Source organism: Myotis nattereri, assembly GCF_964212035.1.
Source record: "Myotis nattereri genome assembly, chromosome: Y".
Classification (NCBI taxonomy): domain Eukaryota; kingdom Metazoa; phylum Chordata; class Mammalia; order Chiroptera; family Vespertilionidae; genus Myotis; species Myotis nattereri.
In genome coordinates, this window is record NC_138094.1 from 22,026,149 (window position 1) to 22,041,710 (window position 15,562).

The 15,562-nt window shown below is 41.5% G+C and overlaps 1 protein-coding gene across 1 annotated transcript in view; it reads right to left on the reverse strand.

The window, feature by feature from the left end:
* The window catches only part of LOC308512376 (centriole and centriolar satellite protein OFD1-like), a gene marked incomplete at both ends in the record, with an annotated part of 63,079 nt that overhangs the window by 24,472 nt on the left and 23,045 nt on the right, over positions 1-15,562 (reverse strand). The window contains 8 exon segments of the mRNA XM_081082144.1: positions 465-560; positions 1,088-1,218; positions 2,645-2,834; positions 3,734-3,828; positions 5,407-5,480; positions 7,486-7,550; positions 7,552-7,581; positions 11,080-11,178. Of these exon segments, the coding sequence (XP_080938270.1) occupies positions 465-560; positions 1,088-1,218; positions 2,645-2,834; positions 3,734-3,828; positions 5,407-5,480; positions 7,486-7,550; positions 7,552-7,581; positions 11,080-11,178 (780 nt within the window).

A 15,562-nucleotide genomic window follows, 5' to 3' on the forward strand; every position in this document is an offset into this window, starting at 1 on the left:
AGGCCACACTGAGGGACCCCACCCATGCACAAATTCATGCACCAGGCCTCTAGAGTGACATAAGTCACCCTGCTTCTCACATATTTTACTCATCTCTCAAGGAACACGTAAAAACCCTGAAGGGTCAGATTGATCTTATTATCAAGGTAACAAATATAAAAGAAAAACCAAGGTCCATGAATTTGGGAACCTCTGTGCCATTACACCTTTCTTATTTGGGGTACAAGGCTCTTCCAAGCCAAAGGAACCTATAAAAGCAAGTCACGTTAGCTGATGACTGACTGGTTGGTATTCCTGAAATGGACAGAGTTTTTACTTCTAAGATGACATATTTCTATGGCTTTTCCCCTACTATGAGAATTACTGAAACTTCAGTAATGATCATTACATTTCCATATATACTGGAAGTTTTACACATACACATTTGTAAGTTAAAAATCTCTCTAACCTGTCTCAATCTGCTTCAGTTGCAATTTTAAATCAGCCACCTGCATAGTTAACCTCCTTACAGAAGCATCATAATTTAATATCCGGGCCTTCAGCTTTGCAGAATGCTCAGTCTGAAAAGATTTAAAGAAGGGAAGAAATCAATGTAAAAGAAATCCCAGTTCACTTCAAAAGGAACAAGTCTTTTATAGGGCTTATTCTCTTTTCCATTTTGCCCATTCTGAGCAGCTTCATGCCTGTGGTCCACAGGTCCCTAGAAAACAATAGAGCACACAAACAAGTTTGCCACCTCCATTTGCACTCATCTCTAAGAACAGTTCTATAAGGTATGAGGCAGACACCAGAGTGTCAACAATTCTAAGTCACAGGGCAAGAATCAAGAGACATTACTAGAGGGCACAACCGAGACTGGGACAATTTCTGTTTATGAGTGCGCTTTCCTTGGGATTTTATTACTGTTATAAATATAGTTATATCATCACCCAAGAATTTCTCAGGTGAGAAGGTTACCTTAGAATAGTGGGGGGATAATTTTTGATGTTAAAACCAATCTGATTTACACTGGTGTGACACACACCAAGCTTACATGTGTACACAGTGGATCAGACTAACACCCGACCAAATAAAGATCAGTACTCACTTCACTTTGCACCTGTCTCTGCAGAGCCTCCTTGTGAGTTTCAAACTTCTTATGCCCTAACACGAAAGCAGCTCCTGCTTCCTTCAACTGTTTCTGCAAATTTACCAGTTCAGGAGGTGGTTGAGCTATAACTAAGAAGGTAAAAAAAGCCTAGTGATTATCAACAGTAAGTTTTCCCATTTCACTTAGCAAAAGCAGCTAAAGATATTTTAAATTGTTCTTTCTTTTCTTTGTACACATGTAGTTAATACCATATTAATTCTATGGAATGGACTAAGAGCACAAATTTCAGAAGAGTTTAATGCATGCAGAGGCAAAGTTCACTACTCTTTTCTAATGCAAATGAAAGAAATTCTTTCAAATCCTTTAACTAACCTGAAAGCCCACCTCTTTCCTCTATCACACACAGGAGGCATAAAAGGAGTTCTCCATCAAAACCTGTTAAGTACCCCTAGGTCTAATCTGATCTGTGCACCAGTCAGCAACACTCAGGGTTCAAGCAGACATCAGATGGAGTTCCACCATTTCAGTCACTGAAGAACCACTAAAGGGTGATTCATGTAGGTTAGCCACTAAGGGTGGTATAGTTCTCTGGGCTAGTAATCGGGCCATGCTGTTAACTCCGTGGGCCCAAAGTAGGAGTGGGGAAACTTTCTTCTGCCAAGGGCCATTGGGATATTTATTTTTAGTTAGTTATTTATTTTTAAATATATTTTATTGATTTTTTACAGAGGGGAAGGGAGAGAGATAGAGAGCCAGAAACATCGATGAGAGAGAAACATCGATCAGCTGCCTCCTGCACATCCCCCATTGGGGATGTGCCCGCAACCCAGGCACATGCCCTTGACCGGAATCGAACCTGGGACCCTTCAGTCTGCAGGCCGACGCTCCATCCACTGAGCCAAACCGGTTTTGACATGGATATTTATAACATCATTTGCAGGTCATACAAAATTATCAACTTAATTAGCCTCCTATATTTGGTCAAACATTTAATTAACTCACCCCTAATGCCTTGGCAGGGCCAGATCAAAAGATTTTATGGGTCTTCTATAGCCTGTGGGCAGGACAGTCTCCACACTTGGCCTAAACCATCAGGGAGGGAAGAATTCCCAGAATTGGGAGAGAAAGATCTGGCACAGGCACAGAGCAATGGTGAGAGGTCATCCTGTAAGCACTGGATCTTGCCTTGCTGAGAGGCACAGGGCCAGCCCACAGCCAATATATACAGTGGGGGTGAGGATGCAATGGTGGAGAGGGAATAATAACCTCAACCTCACTCTCATTCCTCCTTCTCAATGGCCAAATCTGAGCAGCAGAAAGTGAGGGGAGATTTGTACAACCCAGAAGGCAGATTTGTAGTTTAAAGATACTTCTTAGTGACACTAATAATATACTATAGTAATAGCAAGCAAAAAAGGAAGTAACTTCAAATTGAGAATCTTAATTTTACAAAAATTTTCCTGATTGAAGCCTTCCTTACAGATACAAAGCATAGTGTCATAATATTAAGCTAATATGAATTACAAAGACATGCAAATCAGGAAAAAGACATACGGTTAAAAAGATGCAAGTTTTCATTTCTGCTCTCTTCCAGTTGTTGTTTAAGTAATTTATTTTGAGCCTGAAGCTCTAATTTCTCTTCTTTTAGAAGCGAATAGCCACTCATCTCTTTCATCTCTTCATTCAGCAGGTGGTTTTGCTTGGTTATTGCCAAGAACTGGGCCTTGAGAGATTCGAGTTCAAGCTGGAATTGAAAAAAAACTTGCATTTGAACAGTTACTGCAGTACTTCTTATGCAAAAACTGGCAGGCTGCTATAAACTGGGTGTCATAGTAAGTAAGGTCACTGGACAGAGGACTCATTCTCTGCAGTAAGAAGAACCTGATTCCAACATGGAAGCTCATCTTTGCCCTAGAAGGGGCGGGGGAAGTTCATCCAACCTTATACTTATGCAGAACCCTGGCCTACAAAGCAAGTGCTTCAGATTAAGTTTGTTGCCCATTTTCCAGATACAACTAAGGTCCCAATAGCAATCACAGACTGCAGCAATGTTTATAAAAATGAAAAGCTGAGCTATCACAAACATGCTGTGGTGCTTTCCTTTTTTTATACATTTCATGTTTACATACAAAAGTCTACAATGTTCTCAAATAAATAGATCATTACAGCTGCAAAAATACATTTTATGTGCAGGATATATCCAGGTACATCAAGTTCCAGCTCTGTCCTTCAGAGAGCACACGTGATGAACAGCAAGAAAATAAATGGCATGTGAAAAACACATCTCATTCTGTTTTATCCTGTAAGATCCCAATGTAATGACAGGAATGTTCACCTTCTGCTGATGGGAAGGAAGGAGAGGCTAAGGCAGAAACTAAAAGCACTGGCCACCTGCTATGGGCTAGGCACATAGGTCAGCTCACCACGGAACCTCAACCACCCCAATGATTAAGGAACTTGTTCGAGGCAACAAGCAGGAAGGACTAAAAGGAAGAACTACTAAATTAACTTAAGTTGGGCCTTCTCAGTCATAAAATAAACAGTCTAAACACATCAAGCTAAATAATGTATGGCTGAAACTAAAATTTCATCTACTGCCTTGAAGTTTTATCGACTTCAAAAAACAATAGGCTTAGCAATTACCTCAAGTTCTTTCACACGAGTTGCAGAATGATTGCATTCTTCTTCCTGTTTTGAATTGGTAGCCATGGACTGCTCTTGCAAAAGAATAGGTTTTTCTGAAAGAGAAAGCCAACCAATTTAAGATGTTTTTCTAGTGAATAAAAACTCATTTAAGAATTTATGTACAATGTCAGACCTAATGACGATTATTTCATCATCTAAAATAGCAGGTGTCATAGTCAAAAATCAGTAGGGAAAGTAAGAAATAAGTCCTATTACCCAACAGGTGATGGGAAGTCTTAATGGTCACATATATTGTGAACTTTCTTCCACTACACATACCAACCAGTTGCACCAGCTGCTCAGAGCCCTCATACCCAAAGATCTGAATTTCCTTAAATACAAAGATTTGTCTTATGATTTTAGTGTCTATTTCATCATTTTCACTTCATTCAATATGAGTCTTTGCAGATATATCATTAAAAAAAATTAGCTGACTACATGATGGTACTAATTCCTAAGAAGTATTAGTCTAGTTTTCACAAGATAGTCACAGAGGAGCAGCCACACACTGGGTGACCTTATGGGTCTTTATCAAGTACCCAGCTCTGGTTCCTTTGAAATTTCTACTTAAGTTCACTTCTTTTCATAGACAAGTTTCTACAAATATACTGAGACATAAAATATCAGGAGATTGAAAAATTATTCAACTTTCCTACTCCTGGGTTAGTTATAAAACAGTTTAGGAAGTTATATGTCAGGTAAAAATATCATGAGGCATAAACATATGTTACAAGTAAAAGAAATAAGGAAACAGGTCACAGGGAATGGAGAAGTTAAAATTTTCCATAAGTAAAAAATGAAGTCTCTCATGCTTAAAACCACAATGAGATATCACCTCCCACCTGTTAGAACAGCTATCATCAATAAATGGATAAATAACAAGTGCTGGCCAAGATGTGGAAAAAAGAGAACCCTCATACACTGTTGGTGGGAATGCAGATTGGTGCAGCCACTATGGAAAAACAGTGTGAAGTCACTCTCCCCACCCCCACCCCCCCAAAAAAAATAATAATAAGAGCGGCCATATGTTCTAATAATTCTACTTCTCAGTATATGTAAAAAACAACAACATGCCAATTTGAAAAGACATACATGTGCACCCACATGTTCACTGCACCATTACTAGTAACAGACAAGATTTGGAAGCAACCTAGACTACCATCAATAAATGAATGTGTGGATACAGAAGATGTGATATATTACTCAGCCACTGAAATGAATAAAATCTTGCCACCTGTGACAACATGGATGAATCTAAAGGATATTATGATGAAATAAGTTACAGAGAAAAACAAATACCTTATGATTTAACTTACATGTGGAATCTTAAGAAATAAAAATAAACAAAACAAAACAGACAGGCCCATAAATATAGATAACAAGCAAGTGGTGGTCAAAGGGGAGGGAGGAAAGTAGATGGGGGAAGAAAAACCTCCTGAATACCCTACCTCTCTCAGGTTAAGGTCATTTTTGATACGTAAAATTAAAAGAACAAAATAATGATTAATTTTGTAGTAAGAGTAAAATGTAAGCTACACACACACATATAAATTTAGAACAGGCCCAATTTAGGAAGCTAATAACCTATACCAGAAATTTACAAATGCAGCTTTCTTCTCCACAAGAATCACCTTTATTCTTCCTGTCCTCTTCACCCAGTCTGTTAGATCTATTGATGTAGTCATCCTTTAGCTCAAGTTGATACCTGAGAATTAGAATGACCAAAATGATTTTCTTGTCACTTTCCTGAACGGATTCCTATCAATGTATGGGTTTCTGTGGCACCCGGGCACCTAAGGGCATGAACATGGCCATGCATAACTTCAAGGACTATCAGTACCAAAGCCCAGAGATGCAAATTCTGAATATAAAACCTGCTACAATCCTTTAATTTGGTCCCCAAAACTCGTTATTGTGAGGTTATTGAGAACAATTATTCCATGGTGGTCTGGATTGGCACACAAAAGTAAATTAAGTTCAATTTACACTGGTACAACTGACTCTAAATCCCAAGAACAAGAAGTCAGTCACATCCACCTGCCTTGCCTTGCACCCCATCCCCACCCCAAAGAACTTTTGCCCTCAAGGGCTGGGCATAGGGTTCGGGGCCAACTTCGACCACCCTCATATCTGGGTTAGCAATACCAAAAGCACACTTTCAAGTTTTACTTATCTCCACCAACTGCCACTAGCAGACGTTTCAGTTGAGAGAGATGGTGAGTATCCTGTGAATTCCCACCCTTGCTCAAGTCATAGAGGATACCCAAACCAGACAACATCAAACAGTACATGATCTGCGAAGCAGTGGGAAAATTAACATACACATTTACTCATTCATTTATTCCTAAGGGTTTAACAACTACAGACATGTCAGCACTTGCTATTACACTCGAGAAGCTGACATACTATATGTATGTCATCATTTCAAAATCTATACATGGAAAGGTACTATATTTTAATTAGAATTCTTTTAAAGAATAAGCTCAGTACTATGTAATGTAAGTACTATGTAATGTAATCTCATGACAAATTACGGGCAAGGCAGTAAAAAGAGACCACTTATTAAGACATACCAAAAGTTAGTTGAGTCATCTCTTCACCACAAATTCATTTACTCAATGAATATTATATGAACACCTGTGTGCTAGACACTACACTGAGCACTGTAGAGAAAAGTTACCATATGGGCTTGATGTCTGCACTGAGTAGTTAATCACTGCAACACATTAAAACTCAGATTATAGGGAAGTCATAGTAACCATAGTTATCATATTTTCCTTTTCCTGTATAATTTTTTTGCTCCATTGTTAATTTCCATTTATTTCTTTTGATTCTGGCTTTGCAGAATCTTGAAGGAATACAGGGCACATGTTACCTGATAAGCACTAAAACCACTAGGCAGAATAATTTATAAATTGATAGATACCTCCATCGTAGTGGCAAGTATGAGGCGGGAGAGGAAAAGAGAACTAAAAGGCATTATAATTCCAGCCCTGGTCAGCCTGATTCAGATGGTTGAAGCACTGTCCAGTGCATTGGAAGGTCATGGGATCAATTCCTGATCAGGGCACATACAGGAGGCAACAGATCAATATTTCTCTCTCATGCTGATTTTTATCTGTCTCTCTCCTTTCCTCCCTAAAATTATTATTATTTTTTTTTAAAAAAGTCAATTTTTAAAAAGTTGATCAACCTGTGGGTCGCGACCCCTTTGGTGGTTGAACGACCCTTTCACAGGGGTCGCCTAAGACCATCCTGCATAACAGCTATTTACATTACGATTCATAACAGTAGCAACATTACAGTTATGCAGTAGCAACGAACATAATTTTATGGTTGGGTCACAACATGGGAAACCGTATTTAAAAGGTCAGAAGGTTGAGAACAACTGCCTTAGATCAACCACTTTTATAGTTTATCTACAATGTGAGCTGAGCAACTCACAATGTGCCATAAAATGAAAGCAAATCACAGACCCTCAATACATGTTAGAAAAGCTATGAGTAAGAAAGAGCAGAGGATGCTATTCCCTATACTGTAACTCTGTAAAATTATCTTAAATATTCATGGGAAAGGCTTGACTGTCAATAAAAAACACGTATTTTTTTAAACACTATCACCATAAAATGTTAAGTCTTATCTACTTCACTAGTATTGCTGTGTTTCCATCAACTTATTCCAAATCTATTACTTGTTTAAGAACACCAAACAATTTCTTTAGAATTTCATTCTTGAGCTTTTGGTCACAGGTCTCCTCCATGCTCTTTATATTCAGGATCCTGTCTCCTAAGTGCATCAGCCACACTTTTATGATTTTCTTCTGTAGCCTCTGATATTAGCAAAAATATAAAAAGCAAAAAAAATAAAACTGTAATTGCTGAAGTAAAGACTTTAGGAGAAAAAAATAACATAATTTTAGCTCCACAAGCTAAAACTGTTATGTGACTGTCACTGCTGGGAAGTAACTGGAAAGAGCTGGAGTTCTCCATCTATTTTATGAACTGACCAAGTTATGTGGGATCTGAAGTAGCAGATGGAGCAGCATGGTGCACCAGGCTGCAGGGAGTGTGCAAGTTTCAAGACCAAAGTGCTTTTCATAGAAGATGATGAACACTTAAAAAATGATTGCAGGTAATAAATGGCCATAATAAATTCAGAGAAAAGCTACATACCAAACTTAAGTTAGTGTACTTTTGCTTTAGTACTTATTTCTTCAGTAAGATTATTTCTGTGAGGTTTAACTGATCAGCCCATAGGTATGAAAGACAAAAGATTTGTTTCTGATATTTAATAATCTAGTGATTGAATACTGAGGAGTGCTGAACAATAGAAAAAGATAGATAGGTCAATCAGAACTTCCAAATACTGAAGAATGGAATGGTCTTCCCTTTGATCGAGCCAGGTAAGTGCTAGGGAATGCTGACCATTCCAAGCAAAGGATAAAAGCTCTATGTGTTAGCACCCTCTGCTGACTAACATGTAAAGCAAAGGAGCAGTAAACAATACTTATTAGCTTACTAGATGCCTGGTGCACAAATTCATGAATGGCAGGGGTCCCTCCACCTGGCTGATCACGGTGGTCTCACACAGTCCTGATCTTCTCACCCAGTCCCAATTGGGGCTGGGGTGGGATCACAGGAGGGCTCCAGGGCAAGTCTGGTCCTGTCTTGCCTGGTCCTGATGGGCCCCACCCCAGCAGCAAGCAACTTACTGGTTGGAACATCTGCCCCCGGGTGGTCAGTGCAAGTCGTAGCGACCAGTCAGTTGACCACTCGGTCAGACACTTAGCATATCATGCCTTTATATATATAGGTTGTAACTCACAGCACAGAATGTTCAGCATGAACTTTCCCCTGCCCCTGGTCTTGGAGACCGCATGTTCTTCTAAGGCTCTGCTCACCAAATTCAGCTGCCACATGAAGTAAATTGCATTGTGTGCGTGGAAACCCTTTGTAGGCTCCATTGCTGTGTCTTTACTTCGTTGCAGTTCCAATTACTCCAACATAAAGACAGACACCCTCATTATCAGGTAACACCATCATGGTAAGACCCCTGCTCAGCCTACTGCAGTGGTTTTTAAATAGGCCATGGGTCGCCCCAGATGGTTTGGTAGAGTAGGTACAGCCGCAGCCTGCGAACTAAAGGGACCTAGGTTTGGTTCCGGTCAAAGACACATTCCTGGATTGCGGGCTTAATCCCCAGTATGGAGCACATGCAGGAGGCCATGGATTCTCTCTCATCATTGATGTTTCTCTCTCTCTCTCTCACTCTGCCTTCCTCTCTGAAATCAATAAAAATAGTAAGTAGGCCATTAATCAAACGTTGCTGCTCTCCATCCAGTCCCCTCAAACCCTCTTTTGTCTTTGACCCTCCCCACACACACACTCTGCTGCGGTCTGTAAAATGGGGTCAGGATTTCTACTTCAACCAAGGGCAAAGCTTCCACATGGACCTCCTTCCCCGACTGTCTTTGCCCCCAGTCCTGTGGGGTTTCTCCCTCCTTCCCCTCCATCTAACTTGGTGGGCCCTGCTCTGCCCCCTCCTCATGTGACCTCCTGTCCGCAGCCTCCCACTTTCTCCTCTGGGGGCAGAGCTCTCCAAAGGCTGTGTGGGAATGGAGTGGGCTGTGCAGAGTGGGGTGGGGCAGACAAGGCAGTACAGGGTGTGCAGTGGTGGAGAGCTCTGTGGGCCAAGTCCAACCTTTGGAGAAGAGCTGGGGTGACAGGTCACCGGGAGGAGGAGGGAGGGATGTAGACCTTGTCCCGTGGGAGAGGCACTGGGTTCCTGGGCTATCCCCACACAGCAGCTTTTCTAGGCCCCTGCACAGCTATCATCCTCCACCTCTTGCTGCCTCCGCCTCAAGTTTTGGACTCAGTTTCTTTGACTCAGCCCCACCCCCCTCTCAGCTGCGTTCCAGGAGCCTGAGGCTGCACGTTGGCTTTGGGCAGCTATGCCTGGCCTGCCCCCTATAATGGTGTTACCCACTCTCCTGGAGTAGTTAGTGAAACTTAAATAAACATAAGCAGCTCTGAAGATTATAAATTGAGCACTGAGAAGGCCACAGGCTGCGGAGGGCTGCATAGTCCAGGCTCTCAGCATAGAAGCCTCCCCAGCCACCCGGTCCCTGCTGGCTCCCGCCCCCACCTGCCTCTGCCCAGGGCTCAAGACAAACCCCAGGAACTTCCTGACAGCTCTCACCTCACATCTCACTTTCCAGTCCAGCCCACCAGTGCCCACAGCAAGCTAACCTACTGGTCCGAGCATCTGCCCCCTGGTGGTCAGTGCACGTCATAGTGACTGATCGACTGATCCAGTGGTCAAACTCACAGTGGAACTCCAGTAGAGGGAATAATTTGCATATTAGGCTTTTATTACGTAAGATATCAGCGATTTTCAACCTTATTTATCTCTGACACACATAAACTACTAAAATTCTGCAGCATGCCAAAAATATATTTGCCCATTTATAAAAAACACAACAGGTATATTTTTGAATCGTTCACAATGAACCGCTATTTTGTGTTGACTGTTGTCTTTTTTTTTTTATTTGAAAATCTAAGGAAAAAGAGGTTAATGCCCTTGACTACAGTCAGGTATGTCATGTTTTATATATTCTTGCAGCACACCAGTTGAAAATCGATGGCTTATTTGTCACTTTCCTTTTCTGTCATGATCAATTTACCACTTCAGTACTGCTTAGAACAGAGTAATGTAGCAGAGATGAAAAATAAAATGAATTAAAGCCTATATAAATGATCTAACCACATTAATGAAGACCAGGACAAATCCACTAAGGAAGTAAGAGTCAACTAATAGTAGAACCTAATGGAAATGAAACCTGTTTCATAAACTAGACTGGTGAGCTTGCCATTAATGGCAGGTACAATGTGAAGAATGAAATAGTGGTGAGTACTTAGTACACACACATCCATCACCCAGTACAAATCAAGTCAGAGCCACTGCATTGAGTTACTACATGCACATGGAACCGTTAGATCTCAATGACTAAACATAAGTGTGTGACTGAACATAATTTGTTAACAGTTGTTAGCTTCTTCAAAGTACTGGTCTGGTTTTACTGTAGCCTGATGATGGTGTCTCACTGCTTTTCATCCCAATAACTAATATTTCAAAAGCAAAATCCTAGTCTTTGTTTCTCTCAACTTATGCCTTTTAAAACTAGCCGAATGTACCTTTATAAGCAAGAACTCTACTTGGCAATTAGCATTAGAATAATTAGTAGTATTTGTTTTAAACTCACAGTCTCTGAATAGTCAAAATGAAAACATTACTTACAAATCAAAAGCTTCAATTCTTTGCTTCAGTTCTGCTTCTCTGCCTCTTAGGAAATCGGTATCTTTCAGTAGAAGCTGTATTTGAGCATAAAGTTCTTTTGTTTCCATCTGTAGAGGAAAGCATTAATTGTAGCAAGCAAGCTGAGGAAAATAAGACAGGTTTGAACTAATGGACTGCTTCCTACATTCCAGAGAACAAAGTACAGACATTTAGAGGAACAATTTCACTTTTAAAACATTCCATCTCAAGGTATGCATTTTGCCTATTCTAGTTACACAAGAACTTACCTCCTAGTCCAGGGGTGGGCAAACTTTTGGACGCGAGGGCCACAATGGGTTCTTAAACTGGTCCGGAGGGTCGGAACAAAAGCATGGATGGAGTGTGTGTGTGAACTAATATAAATTCAAAGTAAACATTATTACATAAAAGCGTACGGTCTTTTTTTCTTTTAGTTTTATTCATTTCAAACGGGCCGGATCCGGCCCGCGGGCCGTAGTTTGCCCATGGCTTCCCTAGCCCAATGACTGTTACGCTATATTACCCTAATATCCCTTGTGCAGAATATCCTGACACTTCCTTAACATTTTTGTAAGTTCTCCAGAAAAAAAAAACACAAAAAACAAAATGGGGGAACTTAACAAAGTAGAATTCCCATGGTTCAATAGTCGTCTGAAAGTTTCAATTCATGGGCGGTTCTGACTCAGAATGAACAAGCTGGAATGAAACTGTGAAAAATATATCACACTTACATTTGTGTGTTCACTGAGCAAGGATTTACTGAATATCATGTCAAAAAGCACAGTGAGCTGGATATGAAAAGATGAACAGCTACAGTCCCCATCCTTTAAAAAATTCACAATTTACTGAGGGAGAGAGAAATAATACTACAATGTGATAATTTCACAACCAGAGTCCAGTCTCCACGGCAGGAATGATGCCTAAATGAGTCTATCAATGGGATTCAGGGAAGGCGTCACCAGGAAGCATCATTGAAGCTAAAGTTTGAAGGACAGGACAGTTTTATCAGGGAGAGAAGGGGGTGAACAGTCGGGTGGCAGAGTAAAAGTATGGTGCCTTTTATGAGGATGCCAAGCTTCTCCAGTGCCTTCAGAGAATCTGACTGAATGGAGACAGGCTGTCAACTGGTTGATCTGATCTAGTCAGTCACTCATTTTAAGGTTCAAAGTGTTAGTCTGAACACAACCCATCATCTCAAAGACCAGTGCTTCCATTTATTTTTATAGCTAAAATTAACCCAATTCCCAGAAACGCCAGAAAAAATTGGAGAGGGGGTGTGGTCACCATTAATAACTGGGTTTTACTGAGAAGCTCCAAGAAAGGTTGACACTGGGAGGAAGCCTTTTAACTTCAACCATCTCCTGGTATCAGTAGTCCTGGCTGAGGAAACCATGACCCCAACCTAGTTAGGTCTGACAACCCTTGGGAAAGGAACTGTTTTTCCAAAAGAAACAATCCAATCTCTTTTGCTGGCATGCACTCCCCACCATTCCTCAACCTCTTCATGTCCTGTCCAGTCATTTTCTGGGTGACAAGATCAAATGGCCACTGGATGACACTTATAAGCCCCAGACCCTTCTACTGCAGGGACCTTTGCCTTTGCTCAGATGGAAGCACATTGCATTTGGTTTCCAACTTCACCTAGAACCCCAACCTGCAACTCTGTCCTGTTGGTCCACCCTTATTCTTCCATCTGTCTGTATCCCCAGACTTACTCCTTGATGTCTGAGACTGCCACGTAGCTCTCCCTTCTCTCCTGGATTATTAGTCATCCACACTCTGCTCTGGTTCCGCTCACCATCATGCTGAACCCCAATGTCTTCAACTAAACAGGCTGCCTTTCTCAAATGAAATAAATTCAGCTCTATAAAGCTACACTCCTCAACTACGACCATTTTTCTGCCCTCATTGACCTTCCAAATCCTCCCAAGAGCTGCAACAGAACAATCACCTACAACAAGCATGTCAAACCGCACGTGGCCCACAATGAATATTTTTGTGGCTCAGCGAATATAACAGTATGTAGCGTTTTAATAAAAATTTCGTAACCTGATTTTTACAATAACCTGTTTTACATAATTATTAATTACTAACTACATTTGCTAATGACTGATTATAATTGTGTTGCATTCATTTCCCTTATGTGCCTTATGCGCAGGCGTGCCATTTCTCTCCATTAATACTAGCAGACAATATTTTAGCACCCGTTGGCCACATCATTAGTCTTGTACTGACTTGTTTGGTATGTGCAACAGGAAATACTTTGCTTTTGGAGAATGAGAAAAGTAGGTTTATTTGCATTGTGCTTATTAATCTGTCCAGTTATTCAGTGTCTGGGAAGTTAATGTTCAATGCAAAATACTGATTTTTATTAAAACGTTCTATTATTTTTTGTTAACGATTACTCATTTATTTCAGCCCTTTGTATTCAACATGTCTTTATCGAAATAAACCTTTCTATGAAAATTGAAGCTTTTGTTTTGCAGCCCACATAAACTTGGTTCGTGTTAGTGTTTGAAATTCTTGACCTACATGCACTTGGTCTGGTCTACTTCAATTCCAGGTTGCCCACTTCAGCAGTACCCTCAAAACAGCTCGAGAATCCTGTCAGCTTCAGAGAGCTGCTCTGCTCCTTCTGCAACCCCCCGCCACCCAGTGGCCATTCCTTACATCTGGTCCTCTCCTCAAAGGTCACTTATCACTTAATTCTCACATCTGCTGCAATTTTAGTGAGGTTGTCTCATGCCCCTGACTCAGACATTCACTTCCACTCTTCCTTCCAGTAATCTCGAAAAAAGAAGTCTTAGTATCCTTTTCAAAGCTGATTCTTCCAGGTGTATTCTTGACCGCAGTCCCTACTAGTCCTCTAGGCCAGTGATGGCGAACCTATGACACGCGTACCATTTTGGGTGACACGCATCGACAGAGACAAAAAATTGCGTATTCATATATTTGTCTCTCGCAATGGCCAGAGCTGGGCATCACTCGAGTAATATTATTACTCATGTTACTCATGATCAATTACACAATTCTAAAACCAGATGTAAGCATGTACATCAGTGTTGCGTAGCAAAGATACATTGTGAAAACATCCAAGATACACTGTTCCAATATTGGCATTAATATAAAAAGGTTAAGAATTGCACTATAAAGAGATTAATCTTTACTCAAGACACTTTATTTTTACTCGAGTGACAAAACGCCCAATTCTGGAAACGGCCTCATTATTGTCAACATGTGCCTCGGGTAAGCTTCCTGTGCGTTCGGGTGCATTCGGCAAACGGACGCACTTGATCGCCATGTTCATTAGGGGACAGGAGTGGGAGGGTTAGAAGAAAAAGATATAAGGGGAGAAAAATGGCGGAGGTATAAATGGACGTGTCCTGTGCCTTGTCCTGGAGCAGATAAGGGTGAGCAGCTGAAACGGGTAACATACAGCCCGAATAGGCAGAGGATATTCAGCTGAGAGACAGTCTGCAGCTGGGAAAGACAGAGAACTCCCAGAAAAAAAAAGGACGGTTGGAGACTGCGGCTGAAACATCTCCCTGTGTGCCGGCTCAGCAGCGGAGACTGTGCCATCTTGAGTGGCTGTTACAGACAACCAGAGATCAGCTACTAACCTGGAAACAAGGGATCTCAAGCAGCGTGACTGCGTGAACTCAGACGAGCACTGCTTCTTCTCACAGAAAGGTTAGACTTCCCCTAAAGGTGCGGTTTGCAATTCAGGTTGGAGAGAGAACCGCGAGGGGCGAAATCTGCGCCCCACAGAGTCCGTGGCCCTTGGGACCAGCGTGACCCTCAAGTGGCGAAGGGGCCCCACAGGGCAGCTGGCAGAAGGGAACGATAAAAATAAGCACATAGCTAGACTGGATGCAAAAAAGCAGCCTCGGATTCTCCCAGTCTGCCGGGTGCTTGGTGCCAGGGGCGAGTGGGTGTGTGGAGACTGTGCGCAGACCTGGAAGGTGGAGGCTTGCAAATTCACACAACTTCTCAGGCTCTTGTTGTTACAGTTCCCCTTAGATCCGTGTGTTTGATTATTAAACCCAGTGGATGGGATTCCCCAGGTGGGGTCATTCACAGAGCCTGTAGGGGAAAGACATTTTGGGGAGCCTGGGAAACAGAGCGGGGAGTAATGATTAAAGAACCAGCTCTGGGCAGTGGACTTTCCCAAACCAGTTTCAAGTAACATAGAGAAAATAAACCCTAACTACTGGATAGAGAGGACTTATAGCCTCGGAGGTCAATCCAGACACACTGCCACCCAGAGGCAGAGCCACGAACTGTCTCTTCTGTAAATACAAATAAAGGCAGTCTGGTAAACAAATACAACCTGCCTTAAAATCAGGACTGTGGTTTACAGCACAGAGGAACAGTGTATCGCAGGGAAATTCAACACTCTCCTAAATGCCTGGCAGGACTAAGGCGTGACAAAAAGAAGAGTAGAAGATCTGAAGCACCTTCACTACTGTACAT